Genomic DNA, 24,275 nt, shown 5'->3' on the forward strand with positions numbered 1-24,275 from the left:
TCAGCAGGTGTCTCGCATTACTTTGGTTTCCTCACAGTGTTGAGTGCTGGACGTCTGCAGAGATCAGAGAACCTCGCTGGGACTCGCAGTGGAAATTAAATAAAAATGCAGTAACTAAAAGATAACTGTGGATGTTTCTGCGTGTTTATATTTGATCCTTTTTCCATTTTTGATTTCTTCATGTTCTCACCTTTCTGTCTGCATCTTTTCTGGGGAATATCGAGGCGTTCCCAGAAATAAGCTCTGGGTCTGTCGAGGGATCGCCTTCTGACTGGATTGCAAAAAATCCTCAGTTGGCTCCTTCTGATGTAGAGCAGTGGCTCCTCACAAATCTCTGTGGCTTTTTTAATACTAACAATTTCTTATTTACTTATTGCGTTACAATCCTAGAATTGTTGCTGGTATTATGAAGGCGATAATGATAATATTAATTCATTTATTCCATTTTATCATGAACACATTTGCTACATGTGATCAATCACAATTGTAGAACTTATCAAACTTTTCTCTTTTGTTTGTTGTTTGATTCGTTATCAACATTGTTTGTTTGTTTGTTTGTTTGGTTATTTTTTTTATACTAAATAAGAATAAATACAAACAAAGCCCCCAAATTGTTTTGTTTTATGGAGGAAATGAAGCAATGTGTTGTTACATTGTTGTTCACTAAAACTAAAAAACCTTTTAATTTCAGTGTATTTAATTTATATTTATAGGCACTGATTGAATTTCCATGAAATGTCCCAATAAAAAAGAGATGAAGTGCGATGTAAGCTATAAAGCACTGACATCATGCTTAGATACTCTCTGTTTAACAGTAAACTCTTTGCGTCTGATGTGTGACTGAAGACATTTTGACTTGTGAAGTTTCAAACTTCCTGTTTAAACTTTCTGCTGGTTCGTGCCTCAGATCAGACAGCACCACGGAGACACCACAGAAGAAGAAGAAGCAAAGTAGAGAGAGATAACAAGGGGAGCGCAGACTCTCAGTCATTAGGTGAATCTGGAGCATTACGTCATGTCAGAAGACACCCACCCTCCCCTTCCTCCTCATCATCATCGTTCACCCTCCTCCAGCGCTTCTGTGCAGCATCCGAGCTCCCTGATTGGTCCCTCGTCCAGTGGCCTATAAATCCCATTGGCTGATGGGAAGTCAGCTGCCGCGGACCTGACAGAGGACAGGAGGGAGAGAGGGAGGGATCCTTCAGATAAAAGCGCCAGCAGCAGCAGGACTCGGCCCGCCCTCATCTGGATCACCAAAACATCAGCGGACCGGAGAACCGCCCGCTTCTACCGGACTCATTCCGCCCGGGCTCTGTGGGGCTCTGTGAGGCTCTGCCCGGCTCTGTGAGGCTTTGCCCCGGGCTGTGTCTGCAGCTGCGGCTGGGAGCAGGAGAAGCAGCAGGCGGAGGAGCAAGGTGAGAACATGGGCGTCTGTCCTCACTGGAGCACGGAGCTCTGCAGGGACACCACAGTGAGACGGAGGGACGAATCATGAATCAAACCCGGGTTTAATCCCGGGTACTCACCTCAAAGTTTAGCATTTCTTTATTTTCACAAAGAAAAAGAGTCGCTGCTGCGAAACACGAGCTTTGTTCCTAAATGAGCCGAAATGCAGCTGGATGCTGATGACACTGAGTGATAAAGAGAGAAAAGATGAACGGGACTCTAATCAGTCTCTGTGTTTACCGCACTGTGCAGGGAAAGTCAACTTCAGTCTTCAGGCATTGTTAATTTTTAACTTTAAGAGTTTTAGATATAAAACATGACATCAAAACTACTTACAAAAAAATCGGGTCTCATGTGGTGTCTTTTTAAAGTTTATACAGGTGTGTTATTCTTGTCGTCTCTTGATTGTGCTACACAATCATTTTATGAAGTTTGGGTTTCGAAGCAAAAGTCCAGTTTATTCAGGGATCATGGGAACTGTAGTCTTTGCTATAAAATGAGTAGAAAGAGTGTTTTTGAAGAAACCCTGTCCCTGGCTATCCAAAGACTGTATATAAAAGATGGAAATTGTCAGGACTTCTCATTTAAAAAATGTTCCAGCAGTACAAACATGGTTGAGAGGCCTGGTTCAGTGATTTTATTTAGCCGCAGTTTCGTCTTTCAGCCCGTGAGGTTGACGCTCGGTCTGCAGTGCCTCCACATTTTTATCAACATTATTATTCCAGATGTTCTTGCAGATGTATTAATAAACTGTGTTTGCTGCTTTGATCCATCTGCACTTTTTATGGGCTGATTGACAAAGTTTTAAGACTTGGTGTCATGGTCCCTGGTATTTTTGTTGTTTGTTTTTACAGTTGTTCTTTTTCCTTCTTTTTATCATCTTCCACACCTTTTATTAGTATCACCTGTTTGTTCCACCTGTATGTGTAGCTTGCTATTCCTCTTTCCTCCGGTTCCTTTTATTAGATTCGAGTTTTGTTTGTTGGATTTTGTGTTTCTTGGGGTTCTTTTGACTCCGCCCCCAGTGTTTTATTGGCGTTCAGGCTCGTGGGTTCAGTTTCAGGGTAGCAGTTTGAGTGTGGGCCAGGTGTGCAGTTTTTGTGGTGCTGCTTTAAGACTTTAGTCATTCTTTTGTTTTAATTAGGTTTGCATAATTTATTGTGTTGTGGGTGAGGTTGTTGCACCACTTAAAGTAAAAATATTTACTGGGTTTATAATGTAGATTTGATGTCATCAACAGTATTTTTGAGTCTCACTCCATCTCCTTGCATGTGTATTTTCAGTCTAATTAATTCCCTAACGATGAAACAAAACACTAATTTTTTTCGAGCTATTTAAGTTTATTACAGATATCTCGTGTAAATGTTTTACCCGTCAGTGGCAACTCTTTTCTTTAGTCAGACTGGCGTTTCAGTGTCGGGCCAGCAGCAACTACTTTCTGGCTTTTTGTGCAGATTTTAATCAAAATCCATCTATATAGTCGTCATCATCCGTCTAAAACGAAGCTCCCTCGTCTCATCTTCCTCGGGAGACGTGAACCTCTGGCATTTTGATGCAGATTCAGACAGAAAGGAGGATGACTTGACTTATTGTTGCATAATAGATTTTTCTGAATGAAAGTAGGTCAGAGAGTTTCTGCACTTCAGTCGACTTGGTTTCACATCCACAAGGTTTCCACAGCAACACCGACTCAGCTTTATGTAATCACCTCTTACCTCTTCGACTCTCAGTTAACCCTCAGGTTTATTTTCCACAGAACGACTGCAGCAACACGCTCGCAGTGATTCAGACAGGTTAATCCGTCCCTTTGTGGTTGTTTTGTGTCTCTTTGTGGTTGTAGAGCAGATGAATTTAACCGAGAGACACTGAAAAGTCCCTGCAGCAGTGCAGAAGAATTAATCAAAATGCACATTCAGTTACAGTTATGGCTTCCTGTGATTATGAAAACTAGATAATTGTGTTAAAGCAATTACTCTGATGCATTCCTTTTCACAAAGTGCTCCTGGTGTGTCCCGTGTTATAAATCAGCTGCGCCTCCTTCCTCCTTTCCTCGGTTAGTGAAGCATCACCGTCTTGGAGTTTGGGATGAGACATTGTGAGCAAGGGGGTGGGTCTGACTCTGAGACGAGCTCACACACTCGTTATGTAACAATTTCTGAGTGAAACACCATCAGCTAATATTCATACTCTAAATCACAGGTGTCGAACTCCAGGCCTCGAGAGCCGGTGTCCTGCAGGTTTTAGATGTGTCCTTGATCCAACACAGCTGATTTAAATGGCTAAATGACCTCCTCAACATGTTTTGAAGTTCTCCTGAGGCCTGGTAATGAGCTAATCATTTGATTCAGGTGTGTTGACCCAGGGTGAGATCTAAAACCTGCAGGACACCGGCCCTCAAGGCCTGGAGTTCGACACCCCTGCTCTAAATAATCCTGCTTTCTTAATCTGGAGAATGACCAAAATTTTAAAACGAGAGATGTTTCAATTCAATTTCAGTTTCAATTATAAACTGAACTTTATAATTTAATCAGACCAACCTGACTGATCCGTGAGGTCACTGGTCGAAGGAGCCGAGTGTCCATAAACTTTGATGCAACCAGATGTGCTGCCTCCTACTGGCTGTTAAAAAGAATGCAGGTTTAAGGCACTTCAAAATTAGGTTGACTATTATGACAAATCTATGGCTTTGAGGACTTCCTAAGAGCTCAAACTCGGGCCTTAGCAGGCCGTGGCAGGTTTGCTTCAGCTCAAGCCACGATGACCAACAGAGAGACAAAATGGCAAATTTTGGTAACAGTTTATTGTTATAGTAGTTAAATGTAAAAGTAGACAAGTAGTATTCAATGATATCCACTCTAGAGCTCAAATGACAGCTGATTAGCCCATTATTTGATTATTTTTTTGCAAGATTAGTACATTTACAAGCTTTATTTAAGCAATTCAATTAAAATGTATTCATATTATTTTCTTTAGTCCAAAATCACAACACCAGTCATCTTGCTGCATTATAAGAGTTAGCATCTGGCAACAGTGGGAAAGAAAAAAATCCTTCTAACAGGAAGAAACCCCTGCAAAATCCACAGTGAAGGGGGGGGGGCATCAGTCTGCTGTGGCTAGGGATTGAGGGGAAGAGGACTAAAAGGTTTTTACTTTTTAAATCTCTTTTAAATCTCACATTAACCCTTACTTAACCAGTCAAGTCATTAACAGTGCATTCCTGAATGGGTTGGAGTTCTTTATAAAATTCATTACAACAATCATGCAGAGATGAGTGGGCCAACATTCCTCCACGGCGCTGTGAAAGAATCATTGCCAGTTATCTTCAATGCTTAATCATCAGTTGTTGCTGCTAAGCGTGACCCAACCAGTTATTAGGTTTAGGTGGCAATCACTTTTTCACACAGGTAATAAAAGCAGTGATGCACAGTCAGGCATGAAGCATTGTAACCTTAATTTCTGTGAAATGCTCTTCAGGCTGATTTTAAGCTTTGGGTTCATACTTAAACACGACAAGAAAGATCTCGTGTGTTGTCATTAGGATAGGAAGTTATATCAGCGTGCAGGAATGTTGCACAACATTTTTATTGTTAAATGGTAGCTGTAGTGTAATATATCTCAGGACATGTTACAAAGCAATGTAAGAGGTACTGCAACAAAGTAGTTCATTTATGGAGTAATTAAGTAAAGTAATGTATTTTTTCCTACTTTTTTGAGTTCAACCCCAACAGCATTTAGTACATTTGTAAAAAGTGAAAAACTTTACACAAAATGGGGACATTTTCTTAAAAAAAGTTAATAGATGTTCACAAAATAATAACATCAGTGAAAAGTGAGGACATTTTTTTTTAAATTGGACATTTGTTGGAACATTAGAACAAGAGTAGACCTTTTAAATCCTATCTGAGTGTTTAAACATTTGTTTAGCTAAAATCAGGCAGGTCCCGGATTGGCATTATGTTTGTGATGGTCCTTACAAAGGCAGGTGTGTGTGTGTGTGTGTGTGTGTGTGTGTGTGTGTGTGTGTGTGTGTGTGTGTGTGTGTGTGTGTGTGTGTGTGTGTGTGTGTGTGTGTGTGTGTGTGTGTGTGTGTGTCACAGTTCATTAACCAGCATCTCCTGCTTTCCTCCAATCACAGCCTGTAGAGAAGGACAGTAAATGAGGCACTCACAGCTGCTTAAATAATTAATATCAGCTCATCAATATTCCATCTGCTCAACAGCAAAGGGGCGGGGGGGTGTTCAGATGTTGGAGCAGAGAGACGAACCTCCTCTGGTCTGTCACTAACCAGAAGGAGGAGGTTCAGACATTTGAACGATCTGTCAGACAAATGCTGACATGTTCTTACCGTGCTGTGTTCAGGTTTGATGCGTTCATCGCAAATTCATCAACAAACCTTTGAACTTAATGAGCGATATTTAATAATATGCTAACGAACTAGTGGCAAATCTGCCCCACCCCCCTGTGCACCTTTTGTCCCAGTAGCTCTGCTGTCTGACTCACTGCACATTATATCCTCACAAAAAGCTTATTAAAAGGCAGAAAGCCACAGACAATCATTACTGTTTGGAGTGTATTATTATGAACCAGCAGCGGACTGAAAACACGACTGACTTCCAAAGTCAGCATTTATTTGGGGTTTTATGAGAATTACTGCAAAAACAACCTGAAAGCTTAATACAGACATGAACTAACCACAGATGCTAGACTGCCCGGCTGTTATTAGAGAATCCTTTCCTTTTACTGATAATACTATTGCACATTAATTGGCTGGTATTCAGCCCAGGGCACATAGAGTGGCACAAAACTAAGATAAATTGCTAAATTAATTGTTTACACCAGCTTTTAGACTATGAAAGACAGTATCAAGAAAGAACATGGTATCAATAATATGACCAAAGAGAAATAAAATGGCATTTTCTTCTGTTTTCTCACAGGAAAGCTCATATTATCCATAAAATAATAGTGTCCTGCTAATTCATACTTATTGGTTAATCAAGAATTTTGAAAATGTTGGCACAATAACTTCAATTTATTCACAGAAGCACAATTAAATCGGTCCACAGCATGAAGGAAATTACCAGAAATAAATGTTTACCCTTCCCAAAATGTGTATTTTTGGTCTACAGCTCCATAGGACCCAAAGTTCTTTGATATAGTGAACTAACCAGAGCCCCTTGTAGTATTTCCCATGATGTTCAAGCTGATTTTCTGTGTTCATTCATCTCTCTGATGATTTTTTTTTTTTTTTTAAATGATGTGCATGCTGCCTCAGGGGAGGACAGCAGGTAGAGGCTTATTTTGTGTCCAACCTACCAGCCGTGCTTCATATCAGCCTGCCACAGAAACACACACACTGTTTGAAGCCACTGTTTTAAAGACTCGAGTTTTTCCTTTTTGTCCTGTTTGTTTTTAAGCAGACACGACCACATTAGGAAAGGAGCGAAGAACTGGGGAGTATGAGCTGAACCTGAAAATAAGATGACTTCATAGAATGATTTCAGTACAACTGAATGATGGGCTGTATGTGAAAATTGAAGTAGCTTCCAGGTATGAAAACTGAGGCCTACATGGAAGTGTGATAATCGTGCGTTCTTTCTAAAAGCTAGCAGGCAGCTGAAAGTGTGTTCGGTATTATAGGACTCGATGGGAGGAAAAAATTGTAATTTTCAACTTTGTTTTATTTTAATGCCATTTTAACATCTTATTTTTAATTCAGTTTTGTTTTTGCTTTTTGAAAATGTTTTGTTTTAATTAGTTTCAGTATTAATTTTAGTCTTTTAATTATTATACGGTAGTATGGATGGCATATATAAGATGGAAGATTTAGGAAAATCAGGACAGCAATTACAGTAAAAACACAACTTCCTGATAGCCGTTGACTCAGTCTTGCAGTCTCAATAAACATGCCCATCATGGCCTCATCAGGCAAGTTGGAATACATTTTTTACCAAAGTAAGAAATGCTACAACTAAGGACATTTTCTCTGTATTTTTATTTTAGTGCAGTTTTCCAAGTTTACAAAATCATTCCAGTTGAGCAAATAAATAAATAACTAGAGAATTTAAGGTTTCATATATGATAAATACAAACATTAGTCTATGTTACACACATAAAGTGCATGTGATTATATTCAGTGTGGATTTGGGACACAGTGAGAACTAACTGGACCAATCAGGGGGCGGCACTGAGGTCAATCCCTCCCCTTTGTCCTGCTATGTCACTTCCTGGCTGGTTGCCATGGCACCAGAGGCAAGGTGTCCCCATTTCCTATCCCGCTGTGCGTGTGTGTGTGTGTGTGCGCGTGTGTGTGTGTGTGTGTGTGTGTGTGTGTGTGTGTGTGTGTGTGTGGGCAACAACAACATCAACAGCAGCACGGCTGTCTGGTTACATTAACAGAGGCTGTGTGTGTGTGTGTGTGTGTGTGTGTGTTCTTGTATAACTCATGTTGTGGGGACTCAACTTCTTCACATTGAGGACATTTTAATTTGAAGACCTGATTTTGGTTTCAGTTTAAATTAGACCGATATATTGATGGCTCTTTTATCCTATTCTGTTCATCTCAGTGCAATGTCAGAGCTGCTACTTTGCATAAAAACACGCAAAAACAACCTCAATGGTTTCTTTGCAAACAAATGTATAAAATATAATAGAGAAAAATAATGAAGACCAGAGCTGGAACTTGTGCAATAAAACTGTAGAGTAAAACAAAGAGTACTTTAAAGTTGTGGCCCCAGTGAATGAGCGTGAGAGAGTTTAATGTCCTCAGAAGTGTTGGAAACAGGAGCGAGTGTGTGTTTTGGGATTGGCTGGTCGGCTGCAGACACACTTTGATTTGATCCTGTGTGTCACCAGGCCGCTGCCCCCTCCTCTCCTCTGCGTTGTCAGATTAATTGCTGCTGTGTGTTGATGGATGCTGCAGCATGAGTTTGACACAGTTCCTGCTAATGAAATATTTATGTTTGTTTGCGAATGTGTGTCACAAGCTGTAAACAAAACACTGGCTTAGCCAACATGATGCCGCCGACTGGTTTATTCAAGCTTCAGTTTTAGCTGATGCTTGAATAAACCACGTTCCTATTTTTTAGGAACGTGGTAGGGTAGAGAGTTATCATCTGCCACTAGTAAGTTTGGTTTACTAGTGACAAATGTACCTGTGCATAAACTGTACAGATACATTTTAATAAATGCAACTACAAATCACTCAGAGACTGAGATTACCCATAATGCACCACTGAACGACACAGGAAATCATTCCTGTACAACTCCTCCATCTAAAGCGCAGTACACAGTGTAATAGCTTTACACCCTTTATATTTACACATCCTCTACAGAGAAAATAAGAAGGGCACCTCAGTTTCAACCATATACTTTTAATTTATTTATAATTTGTATATATTTGAGCTGTTTTGTTGTATTTTGTAACTTTGTAATATATTGTATTGTTTAATTTAGGTTACTCGGTTAATGTTCTCACTTTCTCTGTGACCACGTGCTTTCCTCAGGCATCAATAAAGGATTCTGATTTTCAAGTGGCCACTAAAGGAACTGCAGCGTTGTCACTTTAAAGTTTAGTTTTTCATGCTTGGTCTGTGACGGTTCCACATTTCTGCTGTTACAACATAATCAACCCAGGTGTTTTCACTTACTCAACTTCTTTAGAGACATTTAATTAAATTCTAAGCTAGGCTAACTAATGATTAACTGTATCTGCTAGCAGCAACTTCAACAGAGTAAATTCTTTTTAAAAAAAATATTCTATCCTTTATTTTTTCAGTATTTGTGTAGATGAAACTCCAACCAGCCTTCTGGAGGCACGTGTCATCGCTATTTATCCTGCGCCACAGCCCAGTGCATCATGGGATCTGAAGTTCTCTCCATTCTCCTCCTCTCCCTGGTTATAGCATCAGTGTGTGCTGAAATGAGCGGGACCAGCCAAGGTAAAGATTAGGATAAAGGATGCAAATGGACATTTAATGATCCGCAGATGTTGTTTAAAGACAGCCCTGGTGCATGTGTGTGTTCCCTCCAGGTGGCGCTGTGCTGTGCCCTCTGCAGTGTGTATGTGAGACGCGACCGTGGTACACCCCACAGTCTGTGCATCACCAGGCCAGGACAGTCGACTGCAATGAACTCCATCTGCAGAGAGTACCAGCCAACATCTCTGCTGATACGCAGGTAACAGCCCTGCATGGATGGACCTCCATGCAGAGCCTAAAAATGAGCTTTTACAATACATTTCTTATTATGTATTATGTCTCTAGCTTGCCTTCAATTTAAAAGCCTGCTCATACAACAGTGTCATAAAAATGTAACAAAAAACAACTTTTAGGCTTAATTGTGAAGCAGCTTGGTTCACTTATTGCTAAGAAATATTAATAACACACTCAGACTCCTTGAGTCATGGGCTAAACAATGTGAGAAGTGGCTGTCAGTCACGGGATGCAAACCCAAAGCAAACGTTGCTCTATCCTTTTTGTGCTCTATTCGGGACCATCATTTACCCAAAACAAAGCATGAGACTTTGAGCAAGTCAGACCATAAACTCATCAGGAACATTTTTACAGTGGTAATAGAGCAGGGGAGCAATAGGCTCATTTCCCAGACTTCTATCAATTTTTCAATGGCAACCAGAGGAACCCCACCCCCCACCCTCCTTGCTGGCTGTTAGCAGGTTTAATGCATTCATGCACTTGATTCACTTTTCTGGCCTACATACCTTTCAAATCCATCACTATATATAGTGTATGGTTGTGCTCTTTTGACCCTCAGGGGTGTCTGCAGGCACACAAGGATCAGACAACACCGAACTACTTACAAAGATGACAGAGATTTATTGTGAAATTTGATTGTTACATCTGCTCTAGTTCATGAACCCAAAGAACAAGGTAGCGTCTTTCTCAGTTCATGCCTGCAGAGAGCATCGCTTTGGGATTGAATCAAAAGGAGAGTATTTTCTGTTCTTGACTAATGAGACCCTGCATACATTAACATAAACTGGGGTTCTGACTCTGACCTGACTCTAATGAGCCAGTTGAAAGACTGACCAGTCATTATGTTGTTAATATATTCTGAATGTGATTTTTCATCATTCCTTTCAGGTGCTGCTGCTGCAGAGTAACAACATCTCCTCTATAACTACTGAACTGCAGAGTCTGACCAACCTGACAGAGCTCGACCTGTCTCAGAACCACTTCACACAGGTATGCGCTTCTCGATTCTCAATATTTATCCACAGTCTTGTTGAACAGCAGGATACAGATGTCAGTAACAGCTGGATGAAAGCTTTCAGCTGCTACATATTCACACAGGGTTCGGCGCAGTGGGTAGGTCTGCATGTTTGATTTGAGATCAAATCTTTACACCAGATGCCGGATTTTGCTTACAACTTGTAACTGAAGTGAAAAAAATGTGGTTTACATTTATCTCCATCCTGGTCCAACTTGATAATCCGCTCTAAGTCAGCTTCATACCGAAATACTGTCTCTTCTTGTCTGTTCAGGTGGGCTCCATGGGCCTGTCCTCTCTTGGCCGCCTGGTGACTCTGTACCTGGAGGAGAACCACATTGAGGAGCTGGAGGACTTCTGTCTGAGGAATCTCTCCAGTCTAGAAGAGCTCTACATCAACCATAACCACATCTCTTCCATCGGACCCAAAGCCTTTGCCGGCCTCACCAACTTGCTGCGGTAATCGCCACCACCACTTCTTCTATCAAACCTCATTCTGACTGTTAACTTATCCCAGAATCTTGCAGATGACCATCAGAACTGCATATGAGATGAATAGAACCTTAAAAAGACCACCAGAGCCAGCTAAAGCCAGTACACCTTTCTCAGTGAGGACTCAGGAGGTAGAACGTGGGGGTTTCTCTGAGAACAGAATCATAGCAGACAAAATCTGAAGGCTGGATCTAGGAGTCATCCATCTCTGATGTTAACTGTCGAAGATCTGGGCCCAGCAAATGTGAAGTTGGTCGTTGTTCATGTCAAATTCACTATACCGGTAGAAGTAAGATAAATAAGATTAAAGGCAATTTAAAAAAACACCAAAGACCAATATAATCTGATCTTGAAACTTCCTAAAGGTTCACTAGGTCACTCTCAGGGACTACATCCACCCCAAAACTTTCAAAAACCTGTCATGTTGCTACCATTCAGCTTCATCTGAATTAATTCTCTATTCTCTGATGTTTCTCCTAGGCTCCACCTGAACTCCAACCATCTGGTGGCTATCGACAGTCGCTGGTTCGAGTCTCTGCCATCCCTGGAGATTCTGATGATTGGGGAAAACCCTATCCTGGGTCTTGAGGAGAAGAACTTCTTGCCTCTGTCTCGCCTCCACAGCCTGGTCCTGGCAGGAATGGGACTGGCCTCTGTTCCCTCTGCTGCTTTCTTGGGCCTTGACTACCTGGAGAGCCTCTCTTTCTACGACAACCGGCTCAGGTTCGTCAGCACAGGACCCCTAGTTTACTTTCTCTTAGCCTGTTAGACCTAGCTATAACCCTGTTATTAAGTAGACTTTCCTGTCTTAAATGCATAAAGGGCAAGAATAGAAGCAATGTGGTGACCAGAGAGCATCGAAAATGGCAACTTGTAGTTGTTGACAGATGAAATAGCCATTATCAAAGGAAAATGGTGATGTGATTGATACGAGTGGTAGTGAAGGATACTGTTGATGTAACAGGGTGGGGGGAAAGTTGTTTTAAAGGGTTCTCAGCAGTCAGAGCCTTGAATGTCCACTAATAACACACTTTTAGCTTCAAGGCGATGTACAATGATTAAATAAGGTCTCAGTTCCATAACCTTCTGCCACTGGAGCCATGGCTGAATTTCATTCTCATGGCAGGTCTGTTCCTCGCGATGCTCTGAGCGTGCTCCCAAACCTGAAGTTCCTAGACCTGAACAGGAACCCGATTGGTCGAGTCCAGCAGGGAGATTTCCAGAACCTTGAGCACCTGGAGGAACTCAGGTTGGCTGGAAAACACAAAGTAGAGATCACGTTGTTCCAAGCTGTTGGAGTTTTCTGGCTTTGTTTTTCACCTTAGGATGCTGCCACGGTTGCACGTTGTAGTAAATGCAGTGTTGTGTTTGGCTTCAGTCTGAACAACATGGAGGACCTGCTGATGGTGGAGCGAGCAGCTTTTCAAAACCTTCCAGAACTTGCCAAATTGGAGCTCTGCAACAACCCACGCCTCTCTTACATGGACCCACAGGCCTTCAGGTGAGTGTCTAACGGTCTCTGAGCCACCCCACACTGATGTTATGTTTTATTTTTACATACGTTATGTTTTTCATGAGTAAAAGTGATTTTTTTTTAGATTTTTTTTTTTTTAGATTTTGTACATTTGTAACTCCTTCAGCTGTTGTCTCCTCATCTTCTTCTTCACATTCTCCTAGTTCTTCGTCTCTTCTTTCTTTTCTATCTGTCCATATTCTTCGTTTCTTTTTCCTCATTCAATGTCTTTTGTTTTCGGTCTTCTGCCCTCAGTAACCTGCCCTCCCTCCGGACTCTCCTCCTCCATAATAACCAGCTCAGCCTCCTCTCTGGAGACCTCCTCTCCTCCCTCCATTCTCTTGAGGAGGTTTCTCTTCACTCGAACCCTCTTCGGTGCGACTGCCTCTCCTCCTGGGGGCCTCACCTTGGCAACCAATCACACCTCAAGCTGCTGGATTCCTCCATCACCATATGCTCCTCCCCGCCTCACCTGATCGGTCAGGAGCTGCAGGAGGTGGTGGCGGTTGGATGGGGCGGAGGAGGTACCAACAGCTGCCTGCCTCACATAACTCCTCACTCCTTCCCCCCGACCATAAATGTCAGCGCAGGGCAGCCAATTACGCTGGAGTGCTGGGCAGACGCCGACCCCGCCCCTCAGTTCTATTGGGTGACGCCAAATGGTGACAAGGTGGGCAGAAACTTTTGTGTGTGTCCAAGTCCCAGAGAGAAACACAAAGCTTTGAGCATTTTCACTTCATTGATTTCAGTTAATCAGTTATCACAACAGACAGTGATTATTACACGTTACTTCCTCTTCATGCTGGACGTGGTGAATAAACTCCCCAGTGTGTCGTTCCCTCTGCATCTCCACTGTTCTGTCTGTTCCACTGTATAATTAGCGATTAGCTAATAACAGAGCTACATTAATCAAGTGCAACATTAAGTTGTACTAAATGACTCACTCCAGCAGACACAGCTTCAGCGTGAGAGCATGAGACACCCTGGAAATGGGTTTAAATCACCACAGCGACTCAATCTCCTGCCATGTACATTTACAGCTTTGACATCTGTGCCCTGATAGGTCGTGGGAGTCACTTACTGTCATCGTCCTGGGTCATTTGACCCGTTTTGAGTTTTCTTGTATGTTGATGTCATTTTTGTATTATGGTTTATTTTGTTAGTCTTGAGTTTATTCTTTATTGCCTAGGTTGTCCTGTTTAGCTCCTTGGTTATTAGGTTCCCCTGAGTCTTTGTCCTCTGTGTCCCTCTCTGTGTGTCTGGGTTTGTGTGTCTTTGTGTCTTGTTTCCCTTGTCTTCCATTTCACGTTCCCCCCTCTATCCTGTTTATCCCACATTTCCCCAGCCTGTCATGTCCCTCTTGTGCTCTCTTCATTCTCTTGGCTACTTGTTCCCCTCTCGCTCTCTGTGTTTTGCCCCCTTGACTGTTCCCGTGTTCCTCTACTCGTGTTTCATCCTGTCTCCCCGGTCCGTCATGTGTTCCATGTCCTATTGTCACAGTCTACGTCTGCTGTTGTGTGTACGTGTACCCCAGCTAAAATCTTTTCTTAACCCAAAACAAGTATCTTCACATGACATGAAGCAAAAATTTTGAGCAATGGCATCTGAAATAGAATTAAAGGTTTATTTATCCAAACAATTTATCATTAAGAAAAAAAAGCTCTGGCATAAACTGAACGTACATTTAATAAAAACTGAATGTGCCCATTCCTTAACTACCTGATGTATACCATATTTAACCTAAAAAAAACGAATTAGTCAAATAAATTCATGCAATGAGTGAGAACTAAAAAAGTGCATGATCCTGTGAAGAGACACCAAAGAGTGACATTATGAATCTGCTCAGGTGAGCTCAGAGGCAGTGGCTTCACCAATCATATCAGAGGAGGGGCGTGGCCTGAGCAAGAGGAAGAAAAAGCATCGGATGTCAGATCCTGGTGCGCTGGTGATCGAACACGCAGAGCCATCAGACGCAGGTCAGTCTGAGCTGCAGGCTCAAATCCAGTTCAGTTTAAAGTGGATTTTTAATTTGGACCTTCAGTGGCATAAAAGCTGCTCTTCTCTTACAGGTGTGTACACCTGTGTGGCTTGGAACATCGAAGGAGCAGACACCAAGAGTGTCTCGGTGTTCGTAGACTCTCAGGGATATGCCGGCTCTTGGTCTGGTGGGGGGAATGACCCCAGCAGAGAAAGGACCTGGTTGGGGAACTCATCCAGTGGTGCAGGGTCTCTGGTGGTGCTCGCTAAGGTACGTTTTGTCCTTCATGTGCTATACGAACAGGTGTAGGTGTTATTAGAAATATGCTGTGAGCTCTTAATATTTTTCCAGTTCTTGCACTAATTCATCTATATCTTCTGCATCTTCTCCTTCTTATTATTCTTGCCCTTTTCAAGTTCTTCATCTTCTTCTCTTTTGTTCTTCGTCTAGCGTGTGATTTTTATCCATATTTTCATGAAGTTCTTCTTCCTCTTCTTCATGTTTGCCATCGAGTAGTTACTCCTCTTTTGTTTCTTGTTATTCTTGTTCTTCTTCTAGCTATTTGTTCTTAAAGTTGTTCTTCTAGTTTAATTATTTGTCTAGTTTTACATCAAACTTACTACTTATTTTTTTTCTACTTCTGCCAGTTTGTTACGTTATTCTTCTTCAGGTCTTCTTCTGGTCCTTTCTTCTTCTATAATTTATTCTTTTTCTAGTTCTTCAGCTTCTACTTCATCTAGTTTTTCTTCTTTACTTCTTCTGGTTATATTTTATTCTTCTAGTGCCTCCTTCTATTCTTCTGCTATTAAACTATCTAATGCTCCAGACAGTTTGTCCTCCATGAATCTGGTGATTCACTGTTTCTTGTTTCATGTGCAGGTGGTTCACGCACAGTCTGTGGTGTTGGAGTGGAAGTTATATCCCAGCGGAGGAGCTTCAGCTGTGGGTTCAAACCATCATGACATCCCCGGCCCTCTTCCCCGGTGGACCAGTGCAACCGTGCACATTGACAACCCTCAGATCAGCTACACGGCCAAGGTGAACATATCACCCAATGACATTACTGCTGGAAGTCGTGAAGCCATCACAGGAGTTTGCATTTACAGATTATTTTGACTCAGCTTTAACTAAGTTTGACGCGTGGCGTGGGAACCACGAATAATATAAACTTGCTATCAATCGCTCAACCTGTTCGGGCTCTGTCATCAACACCCTATCTTATCACACTCGGTTTACACCCAGCAGGAGGCACTCGATGGGCTAATTACATTTTCCTCTCTGCCTCCCCCTCCAGGTTCCAGTCGACGTGCAGGAGTACAACCTGACTCATCTCCTTCCTGCCACAGAGTACCACGTCTGCCTCACTGTCTCCTCCTCTCCTCCTCACCCCACCTCTCCTTCTTCCTCTCCTAGAACCTCCCCTACCCCTCTGTCTCCATCCTCCTCCTCCTCCCTCCCCTCTGGTCCTGTCCACACCTCCTGTCTGAACATCACCACTAAAGAGGCGGGTTTCTCAGTGGAGCTGGTGGCGTCGCGGCGCAGCAGCGTGGCACTGGCGGCCGTCATGGGCTCCATGTTCGCTTTGTCAATCATGGCGCTGCTGGTGGTGTACATGGGCCGGCGCGTGCAGCAGCACAAGTCCTGCGGCCACTCACTGAAGAAGTACATGCAGCACGCCACATCCATCCCTCTGAATGAGCTTTACCCGCCGCTCATCACGCTGTGGGAGAGCGAGACCGAGAAGGACAAAGACGACAAGGAGGAGGAAGACAGGGAGGGAGGAGTGAGGGGTGAGGAGGCAGGGGGGAGTCAGATCGACACCACAAAGACGTACATGTGGTAGCTGAAGGAGGGTGGAGGGGGAGGTTTGACAGACACTCGGGGGGGCAAGAGGACCACAGAAGTGAAGCTGTATGGATGAAAAGGGTCATGTGACTCAGCGAGGAGCCTGACAGTCAAAGAGATGACGGCGAGGTCAGGTGTGTGAACTGATTAAAGCAGCAGGACACCCATCTCAGCTTTCTTAAGGGACTTTTTTTCATGCTTCAGTCCATCTATTCCAAACCAGCTCACTCCCGCTAATCACCTCCCATCATCAGCCGTCAATCTGATCGATTTCCTTTCTTCCAGGTCACCACTTGCATTCCAGGTAGACTCAGCTGTGTAGGTGCCTTTAAAGTCAGTTCATTTATGCAGTTTAAATTGAGTTTTTCTCAAATCATCAAGCGACAAAAGCCAAGTTATGAAAAACTGCAGTTCCTCTAGTGGCCACTTGAGGCCGGCTCCACCGGTGAGTCCGTCCCCATAGACTCCCATGTTAAAATGTCTACTTTTAGAGCAGAAATAAACATGTTTTCTGCCTGCCACAAAAAACAGTTTTGACCTGTATGGATAGTTTCCCCCTTCAATGGAACCATACAGAGGTTCTTTTTTAAAAACTCCTTCATCTGGATGATTTCAAGGCCTTAAAATTAGGGTCATGACTGTTTTGTCAAGCGTCAGAAGCACAGAGCCTGGAGCCACTTGGTGTCTATTAATCTAAACACTTTCAAAACCAAAGGAAAAAAATGTGGAGTCCAATTTTAATCACAAATTTATTTTATGTGGGATAAAAAAATTTCTGTCTGCATTTTTTCTCTCAAATCTGCTTTTTAAATAATGATAAAAGTCATCCAGTGACGTTGACATGTGTAATGACCACTAGAACCAGTCAGGAGCCCAGCAACAGTTAACTGCAGTGGTTCAGCCCAGAGGTAATTAAATAAAGAGTTGACTTTTCGATTAAAGGAACGATCTGAATACCAGAACTAAAATAATATGAAATACTATCGAGTGCACTTCAGGCCGGCCGAATGATTAAATTTTTATATTTTATCGAGTTTGAAGAATCTTAGTATTACGCTGTTTTTAATATCAGCCAGGACTCGGAGAGAGCGGGGAGAAAAAACTCCTTTAAACAGGATCTGACAGGATTAGGGATGCACACTTCGACTGGCTGTGCGTGCTGGGATCTGTGCGAGGATGAAAGTGGACGTCTGGTTTGTGTTTCGTGGCTGAAGCATGAAAAGAGGATGAAAGTTTCAGTTTTGGGGGGTTTTCTTTTCTCAAAGCATCCTTCTTCTTCTGTCAAACCGGAGCAGCTGAACAGTCTGTGGGACAGATTTAACACAGACACATTAACAGGAAGTCGCTGGATTTGTTTCTCCTCAGATCGGCTTCTCAAACGGTGGGTCGGGGTCCTGTTGTTGGGCCGGCAGCTGGTTCAAACTGGGCATTTCTTCAGAGGAAAGCCCAGTGAGTCCGGATAGTTTCACCTCTGCCCCCTCCCTTCTTTCTCTCCCTGTCTCGTCTCTGTCAAGCACACTGACAGTAGCTCTACTGTTAAAAAAAACGGATTATTGTAATTTAGTTCATCTGATGAACACAAATGCAGCACTAACACTCAGCACAGTGTGCAAGATCTCACTTTAAATATCTTCAGAGACGGTTAAAGGTCCCGTATTCAGGTTCACACGTCAGCCTGATGAAAACGAGTCTGGTGCTGAACTTCACACAAACCTCTTTCACAGCAATGAAACAGATTTAGGGTTTTGTTAAAATTATCTCATTTGTAGCTTTCCGAGTGTGACAGCGATGCTCAGAAGTTCATCAGGGAGAAGAAAACGCTTTTAGAGACGCACTGATATATCCGTCTGTTATCGGCTCAGTTGACTGATGCTGGCAGATGAGATTTCTCAAAGACCAAAAACCTGTTGAGTCAGCTTATTTTAAACATTTCCTCAGAACTTCCCAACAGCAGCGTCCATGAAAGCTGTCAGAGTGTCAGTCACTGAACTCAGACACCTCGCACCCTGTTTCATGTTCTGTTTTGGTTTCATGCTAAAAAAGGTACAGGACGTAACTCTGTTGATGCTGGCTGCGTCTGCTGGTGTTGTGACCTCAGTGGGTGGCGATCTATCAGTGTTTGAATTAACAGCGGGTAATTAATGAACAGATTCTCTCGAATTCACTCCAAAAACACCTGAAAAGTCATAAATTTTTAAAAACTTATTGAATAAACTAAATGAATAAAACCAAAAACAGGACCGCAGGTCACAGCCAGAGATAAAGATGATAGGAAAACAACATTTGGAAGGTAAATACGCCAGCAAACCGAGTGCTGTGAACAACCTGCAATAGGTTTTCATACTAGAAATGACCCGACCTTAGATGACCTCTGACCGTGGTCCTGTGGAGGTTTTTGTACTCACTATTGTGGTTTGGACGAACAAACAAACCTTCAGACATGCCTTCGTGTGCTGTTTGCTCACCGCTCACAGCTTCACGTCGTGCAGCAGGTGAGAAATGGTTTGATTTGGGGCGGCTGGGGCTCAGGAGGTAGAGCGGGTCAGCTGCTAACTGGAAGGCTGGAGGTCCTTGAAGTATCCTTGGGCACAACAGTCGCCCTCAATACATCCATCAGAGTGTGAGTGTGTAACTGTTAGGTTATAGGCCTCTGGTGTGATTGAGGATAGTAGTAAGAAAGCACCATGAGCAATCAAATAGAGTATAAAATTCCAATAACCGGCTTTCCCGCCTCCTTTTAATTGAGTTCAGAGGCTTTTTTAAATGAATAAAACGAGGAAGTCAAGAGCAGGTTCACCTCCACACTCAACCTCTAAGATTACTCTAACGAAAGTAATCTACTTTAGTTACAGTATCTAAACTTGTTTCAGTGCATCAGCTTGTCTGCTATTTCTGTATTCAATGTTCAGCTAAAGGCACTCCCACTGAGTGTGGATCCTGAACCTGTGAGAGGAATTGTAACAGCAAAGATGGTGGAAGAAGTTTAAGTTATCTACTTTTCTAAAACCTTGTTTCCGTGTAAAGTCAGCCAACCTTTAAGTGTTATTCATCAGATTTTACTGGTGATTCTTTACATGCAGCTTTTATGCCACGGTGACCGTTAAAGATTGCGTTTCTTTAGATAATACTTCAGGAAAACTGCCCCAAAAGATGCCCGAGGTGTTTCTGGGTGGATGCTGAGTGGCAACATACTGCGTCTCAAACAGCTTCTTACATACTTCTAGTGCGATCTTGTCTGATATTGTTTATATAAATATAAACAATATTTATGTTTTCCAGCTGTACTTTTAGAACTTGATGTCCATCCTCTTTCAGGTCAGCTTCAAACCAAACACAAGACTCCACTTCCTGTCTGAATACAGGACCTTTAATCCTCCTGAAACCCGTCGCCGGACACACTCGTCTTCATCAGCAGCATGAATGCATAACCTTTATATATTTGACTGCATCGGGAGCAGCGCTCTGCGCACGAACACTAACGGTGACCGTGTTCTGCTGCTGTTTGTTCGCTAATGCAGAGCTGTAATCTCTTTTCTATCATGTGATGTCCTCTGGGTTTGTGGGTGACGCCGCACCGGGAGGCGGGTACTGCTGCATGCCTTTGCACTCGTGTTTAGGACTGTTTGTATAAAACCATGTCCGTGTGACAGCCTGCAAACTGCTGGAGGAGCGAGGATCCAGCGTTACGCTCCGACTCTGACCACAAACACTCTGCTTTCACCAAAAGTGACTGAAATGCAGACTTTGTGCTTAAATTCAAGAGCTTTCAGAACAAGATTACGTTCATTGTTTAGGAATTACAACCATTTTTTACACCATCCTCCAGAGGATCAAAAGTAATTTGACAAAGTAGCAATTTTTAATATAAGAATTCTTTTTCATATTTGAAAAATTAGGAAGTCTAGGAATAATGCTGTGTTTCCGTCCTTTGTTCCGTTCGTGAAGCCTTTGAATTAAAGCTGAAAGTTGCTCTTCAGTCACGTCCACTGTGGTGACGTCCAGAAACAGGAGAGGCAGATCTTGGGATTTTCTTCTCATAACTACAGGAGAGATTGTTTTGGGGGTTTTTAAGTCTCTGATCTCATAACTGTGAAGCAATAATGTAAAACTATCCAGAGGTAATTATGAGATCTTCTAATTCTAACATACAGAGCTTAATATTTCGTTTCAGTCATCTAGTTTGAGTAGCCAGACAAATAAATCAGGGGGCAGAAAATTGATCAATCGTTTTGATCGGCCAGTTTTTCTTTAATTTTTATTTCATTTTTTCCAACCTCGACGTTTCTTGTAAGAGTCAAAGTAGGATTAATATTTTTTAAGCGGTAACGAGAATTACAGAATTTCTTCAATCTGTCTCCAAGTTTGGTTTTCTTTGGTGAATGCAGAGTTTGCCTTCACTCAGATCAAATCAAATCACTTTTATTGTCACATCACATGTGCAGGCACACTGGCACAGCACATGCGAGTGAAATTCTTGTGTGCGAGCCCCACAAGCAACAGAGATGTGCAAACACAACAACACAAACGAGCAAAATACAAGAATGGCCAACCTGAAACTAATAAATATATGTACAAGATGTGAACACGATGGCTGTTTGTGCCATAAAAAATGAATTTAATAAATCCATAATCCCAAATAAACTTTGTAATAACTGATGGACCAAGACCAGACCTCAAAATTCAAGAAAGTTGAGCTGCTGTGATGGCTGCCATGTCACATGACCAGTGGATCACAGTTTGATTGGTTTGATTTCAGACAGAGCTGATTCCCTGATGTTCCCGATCTTTAAGATGACTTATGATGCTCAGATTTTGGGGTTTGATCTTCTCGAATACTCGAACAAATGTGATTTAAATTTGTAAACTTTTATTGAGAGTCAAAAAATCAATTCTCTCACTTTTACACCTGAAACAGCAGTGGGACAGGTTCACCTCGTGTGTTGATCCTCCTACAGATCCTCAGTTTGCAGGTTTTGTTGTTCAGACTTTCAGCCAAATATTCCCTCAGCTGTCTGTCAACCAAAACACTTCAGGAACAAACACCCAAAGGATGCTCTGGGCATTTCAAAGAGTATGAACTGTATATACAAACATCACATGCTGTTTTAAAGGTGTCTCTCTGGTTCTGCACTGTGATGATGTTCTGCTTTAAACTGAAGCCAGACTGAGATAAACTCTAAACTAAAATCTAAGATTTTAACCACAAACTCAACATTTCTGCACATTCCTGGTTTCAGATTTGTCTCCAACATGCAAAGTGATCGCTGAACATTTTTCTCTTTGACCTTCAAGCTTTTTTTCTTGGAAACTGCAAAATGCAAACCTCACTCAGTGAACCTCACTCTGAGTCTCTCAGACACAAATGTAATTTACTGCTGTTTTTTTTAACAATCTTTAAAACAGACGATTGAATCACCAAAATACCAACTGAAGCAAAAACGGCAGCCCAACACTGTGCACCACCGCCAAGGCTAAACATGCCCTCCTTTATCCATGATTTGAACCTCTGGATCCAGAAGGACATCTGGCTCTGGCTCTGGTTACTTTGTGAAATTTCCTTGAGAGCATCAAGCTGTTACCTCCCAAATTCTCCTTTGATGGATGATGTGAAATGTGCAGTTTTGTCCATTGTCCCAGTGGTAAAGAACGCCGAAAATTCCTGGCTCCGGATCTGGATCAACTCCAAAAGTTATCCAAAAGCTGAACTGTCAGTAAAGTTTAAATGCAGATCCATTGATTGTTTTTTTTAAGCAATCCAACAAACAAACAGACAAACCAGGCCAACTGTGTAACCTCCTTGATGTTTGAAACAGCAGAAACAAGAAGCAGCTCACAATAACCTTCTGTTCATATTTACAAAACCAAAATGTTTGTTTGTTTGTTTTGATTTTTGCATGCAGCTCAGGTCGCTCACCGCGAAGAAACAGGAGCTTGCTCCATTTGACGTCCCTGTTATGTTTTCCCATCAGAAGTAGGAATGTCAAAGATGTGTGTTTTCTTCATGAGCTAATCTCAGCTTCCTGACAAATGTTTTTCTATTTCTGTCAAACAACTCCTGGACTTTACTCTGTGATGGATTGGTCACCTGTCCAGGTGTACCCCACCTTCTGACCAGTGACAGCTGGGAAGGGCTCAACCCCCCTGTGACCCTGGATTAGATACATGGTTAAGTAAATGGATGGATTTGATGGGTCTTTCTACTTTTTTGTCTAAGCCCAGTTTAATGAAAATAAAATACACCTCGTGGCTGTTGCAGTTATTTTTTAAAATTCAGATGGTTAGTTATCTCCTAGTTTAACATCTCCTGGTCTCTGAATGCTTTCCTTTGTTAAACATGCGCATAAAATAAAGCCCAATAACTGTGGACATGTGGCTCCTGCTGGCTTTTGAAAATCAAAGAATCCGAATATGTTTTGGTTTTGTAAACGTGAACAGAAATCTGAACCTTTACACCTGATAGAGTTGTTGGGGGCGCCCTCTGGTGTCCATCACAGCAAACAACAAGCAGAACCAGCGACTCGTCACACAGCTGTTCTCATTAACCTCCACACTTATATCCAGGGTATTTTGTATAAAGTGCATCACTCTATATTTCAAGAATTGCTTATATTATTATTGTTATTGTTATTGTTATTATTTACTCAACACTGAGCACCAACTGTAACTAAAGATATGTGTGTGAGAGTGTGTGTGGGAGGGGAAATTATATAAATACACTTTGTCACCTCACAGCCTGCTGCCTCTTTATTGTTTATACACTTCATGATAACATTTAAGCATCTGTTTGATGAATGATCCTGGTTATGATACATACATAAACAGGAAGTGGTGTTAATTCTGCACAATTAAACAACTGAAGAAGAAGGATTCAAAGACCTCACATGTATTGTCATAGATTTTACATAGATTTTAAACATTTCCATTTGTCAAGTGTAAAATATTGATAGATGGAAATATTGACACCCAGAATGGCTAACCGAAGGCCGGACAGTCCTGATCATCAAGGACCCCCAGAAGGGACCGGTCTCCTCCAACTACCGACCAATAACCTGCCTCAGCACCACGTGGAAGCTCCTGTCAGGCATCATAGCGGCTAAGATGAACAGGCACATGGGTCAATACATGAGTGGGGCACAGAAAGGGATGGGCAAGAATACCCAAGGCGCAAAACACCAGCTACTGGTAGACCGAACAATCAGCCGAGACTGCAAGACCAGACTGACCAACCTGTGCACTGCCTGGATTGATTACAAGAAGGCCTATGACTCAATGCCCCACAGCTGGATACTGGAATGCCTAGAATTGTACAAGATCAACAGGACCCTGAGAGCCTTCATCAGGAACTCAATGGGGATGTCGCGTACAACACTAGAGGCCAACTCCAAGCCCATAACACAAGTCGCCATCAAGTGTGGGATCTACCAAGGAGATGCTCTGTCCCCACTGCTGTTCTGCATAGGCCTGAACCCCCTCAGTGAGATCATTGACAAGGCTGGCTACGGATACCGACTACGGAATGGAGCAGTTGTCAGCCACCTCCTGTACATGGATGACATCAAGCTGTATGCCAAGAGTGAACGAGACATCGATTCACTGATCCACACTACCAGGATATACAGCAATGACATTGGAATGTCGTTCGGGCTGGAGAAGTGTAGTCGGATGGTAACAAAGAGAGGGAAGGCACACTGAGGCTGTATGTAAGCGGAAAGAAGGACAGGCCCCTGCACGGTATGTACCACAGATAACAGAGGTGGCTGATATCCAGAAATCCTA

The 24,275-nt window shown here is 42.4% G+C and overlaps 1 protein-coding gene across 1 annotated transcript; it reads left to right on the top strand.

The window, feature by feature from the left end:
* The first annotated feature begins 1,223 nt into the window (after window positions 1-1,223).
* Window positions 1,224-23,216, top strand: LOC308407938 (leucine-rich repeat neuronal protein 1). Its single transcript, XM_080899919.1, has 13 exons — window positions 1,224-1,415; window positions 9,221-9,383; window positions 9,476-9,621; window positions 10,545-10,646; window positions 10,946-11,130; window positions 11,644-11,886; window positions 12,290-12,412; window positions 12,542-12,664; window positions 12,932-13,346; window positions 14,523-14,652; window positions 14,746-14,924; window positions 15,534-15,692; window positions 15,949-23,216. Exons 2-13 carry the CDS (start codon window positions 9,302-9,304, stop codon window positions 16,495-16,497), a joined length of 2,436 nt encoding a protein of 811 aa, XP_080756045.1. The 5' UTR covers window positions 1,224-1,415; window positions 9,221-9,301; the 3' UTR covers window positions 16,498-23,216.
* The last annotated feature ends 1,059 nt before the right edge of the window (window positions 23,217-24,275 follow it).

The sequence above is a fragment of the Rhamphochromis sp. 'chilingali' genome (assembly GCF_963969265.1).
Source record: "Rhamphochromis sp. 'chilingali' genome assembly, chromosome: 12".
Classification (NCBI taxonomy): Eukaryota; Metazoa; Chordata; class Actinopteri; order Cichliformes; family Cichlidae; genus Rhamphochromis; species Rhamphochromis sp. 'chilingali'.

Excerpts from the sequence above, each read along its gene's own strand:
- LOC308407938 (XM_080899919.1), top strand. The coding sequence starts at position 9,302 with ATGGGATCTGAAGTTCTCTCCATTCTCCTCCTCTCCCTGGTTATAGCA. Across the intron at positions 13,347-14,522 it reads TGACGCCAAATGGTGACAAG|GTGAGCTCAGAGGCAGTGGC; the intron begins GTGGGCAGAAAC and ends GAATCTGCTCAG. Across the intron at positions 15,693-15,948 it reads AGATCAGCTACACGGCCAAG|GTTCCAGTCGACGTGCAGGA; the intron begins GTGAACATATCA and ends CTCCCCCTCCAG.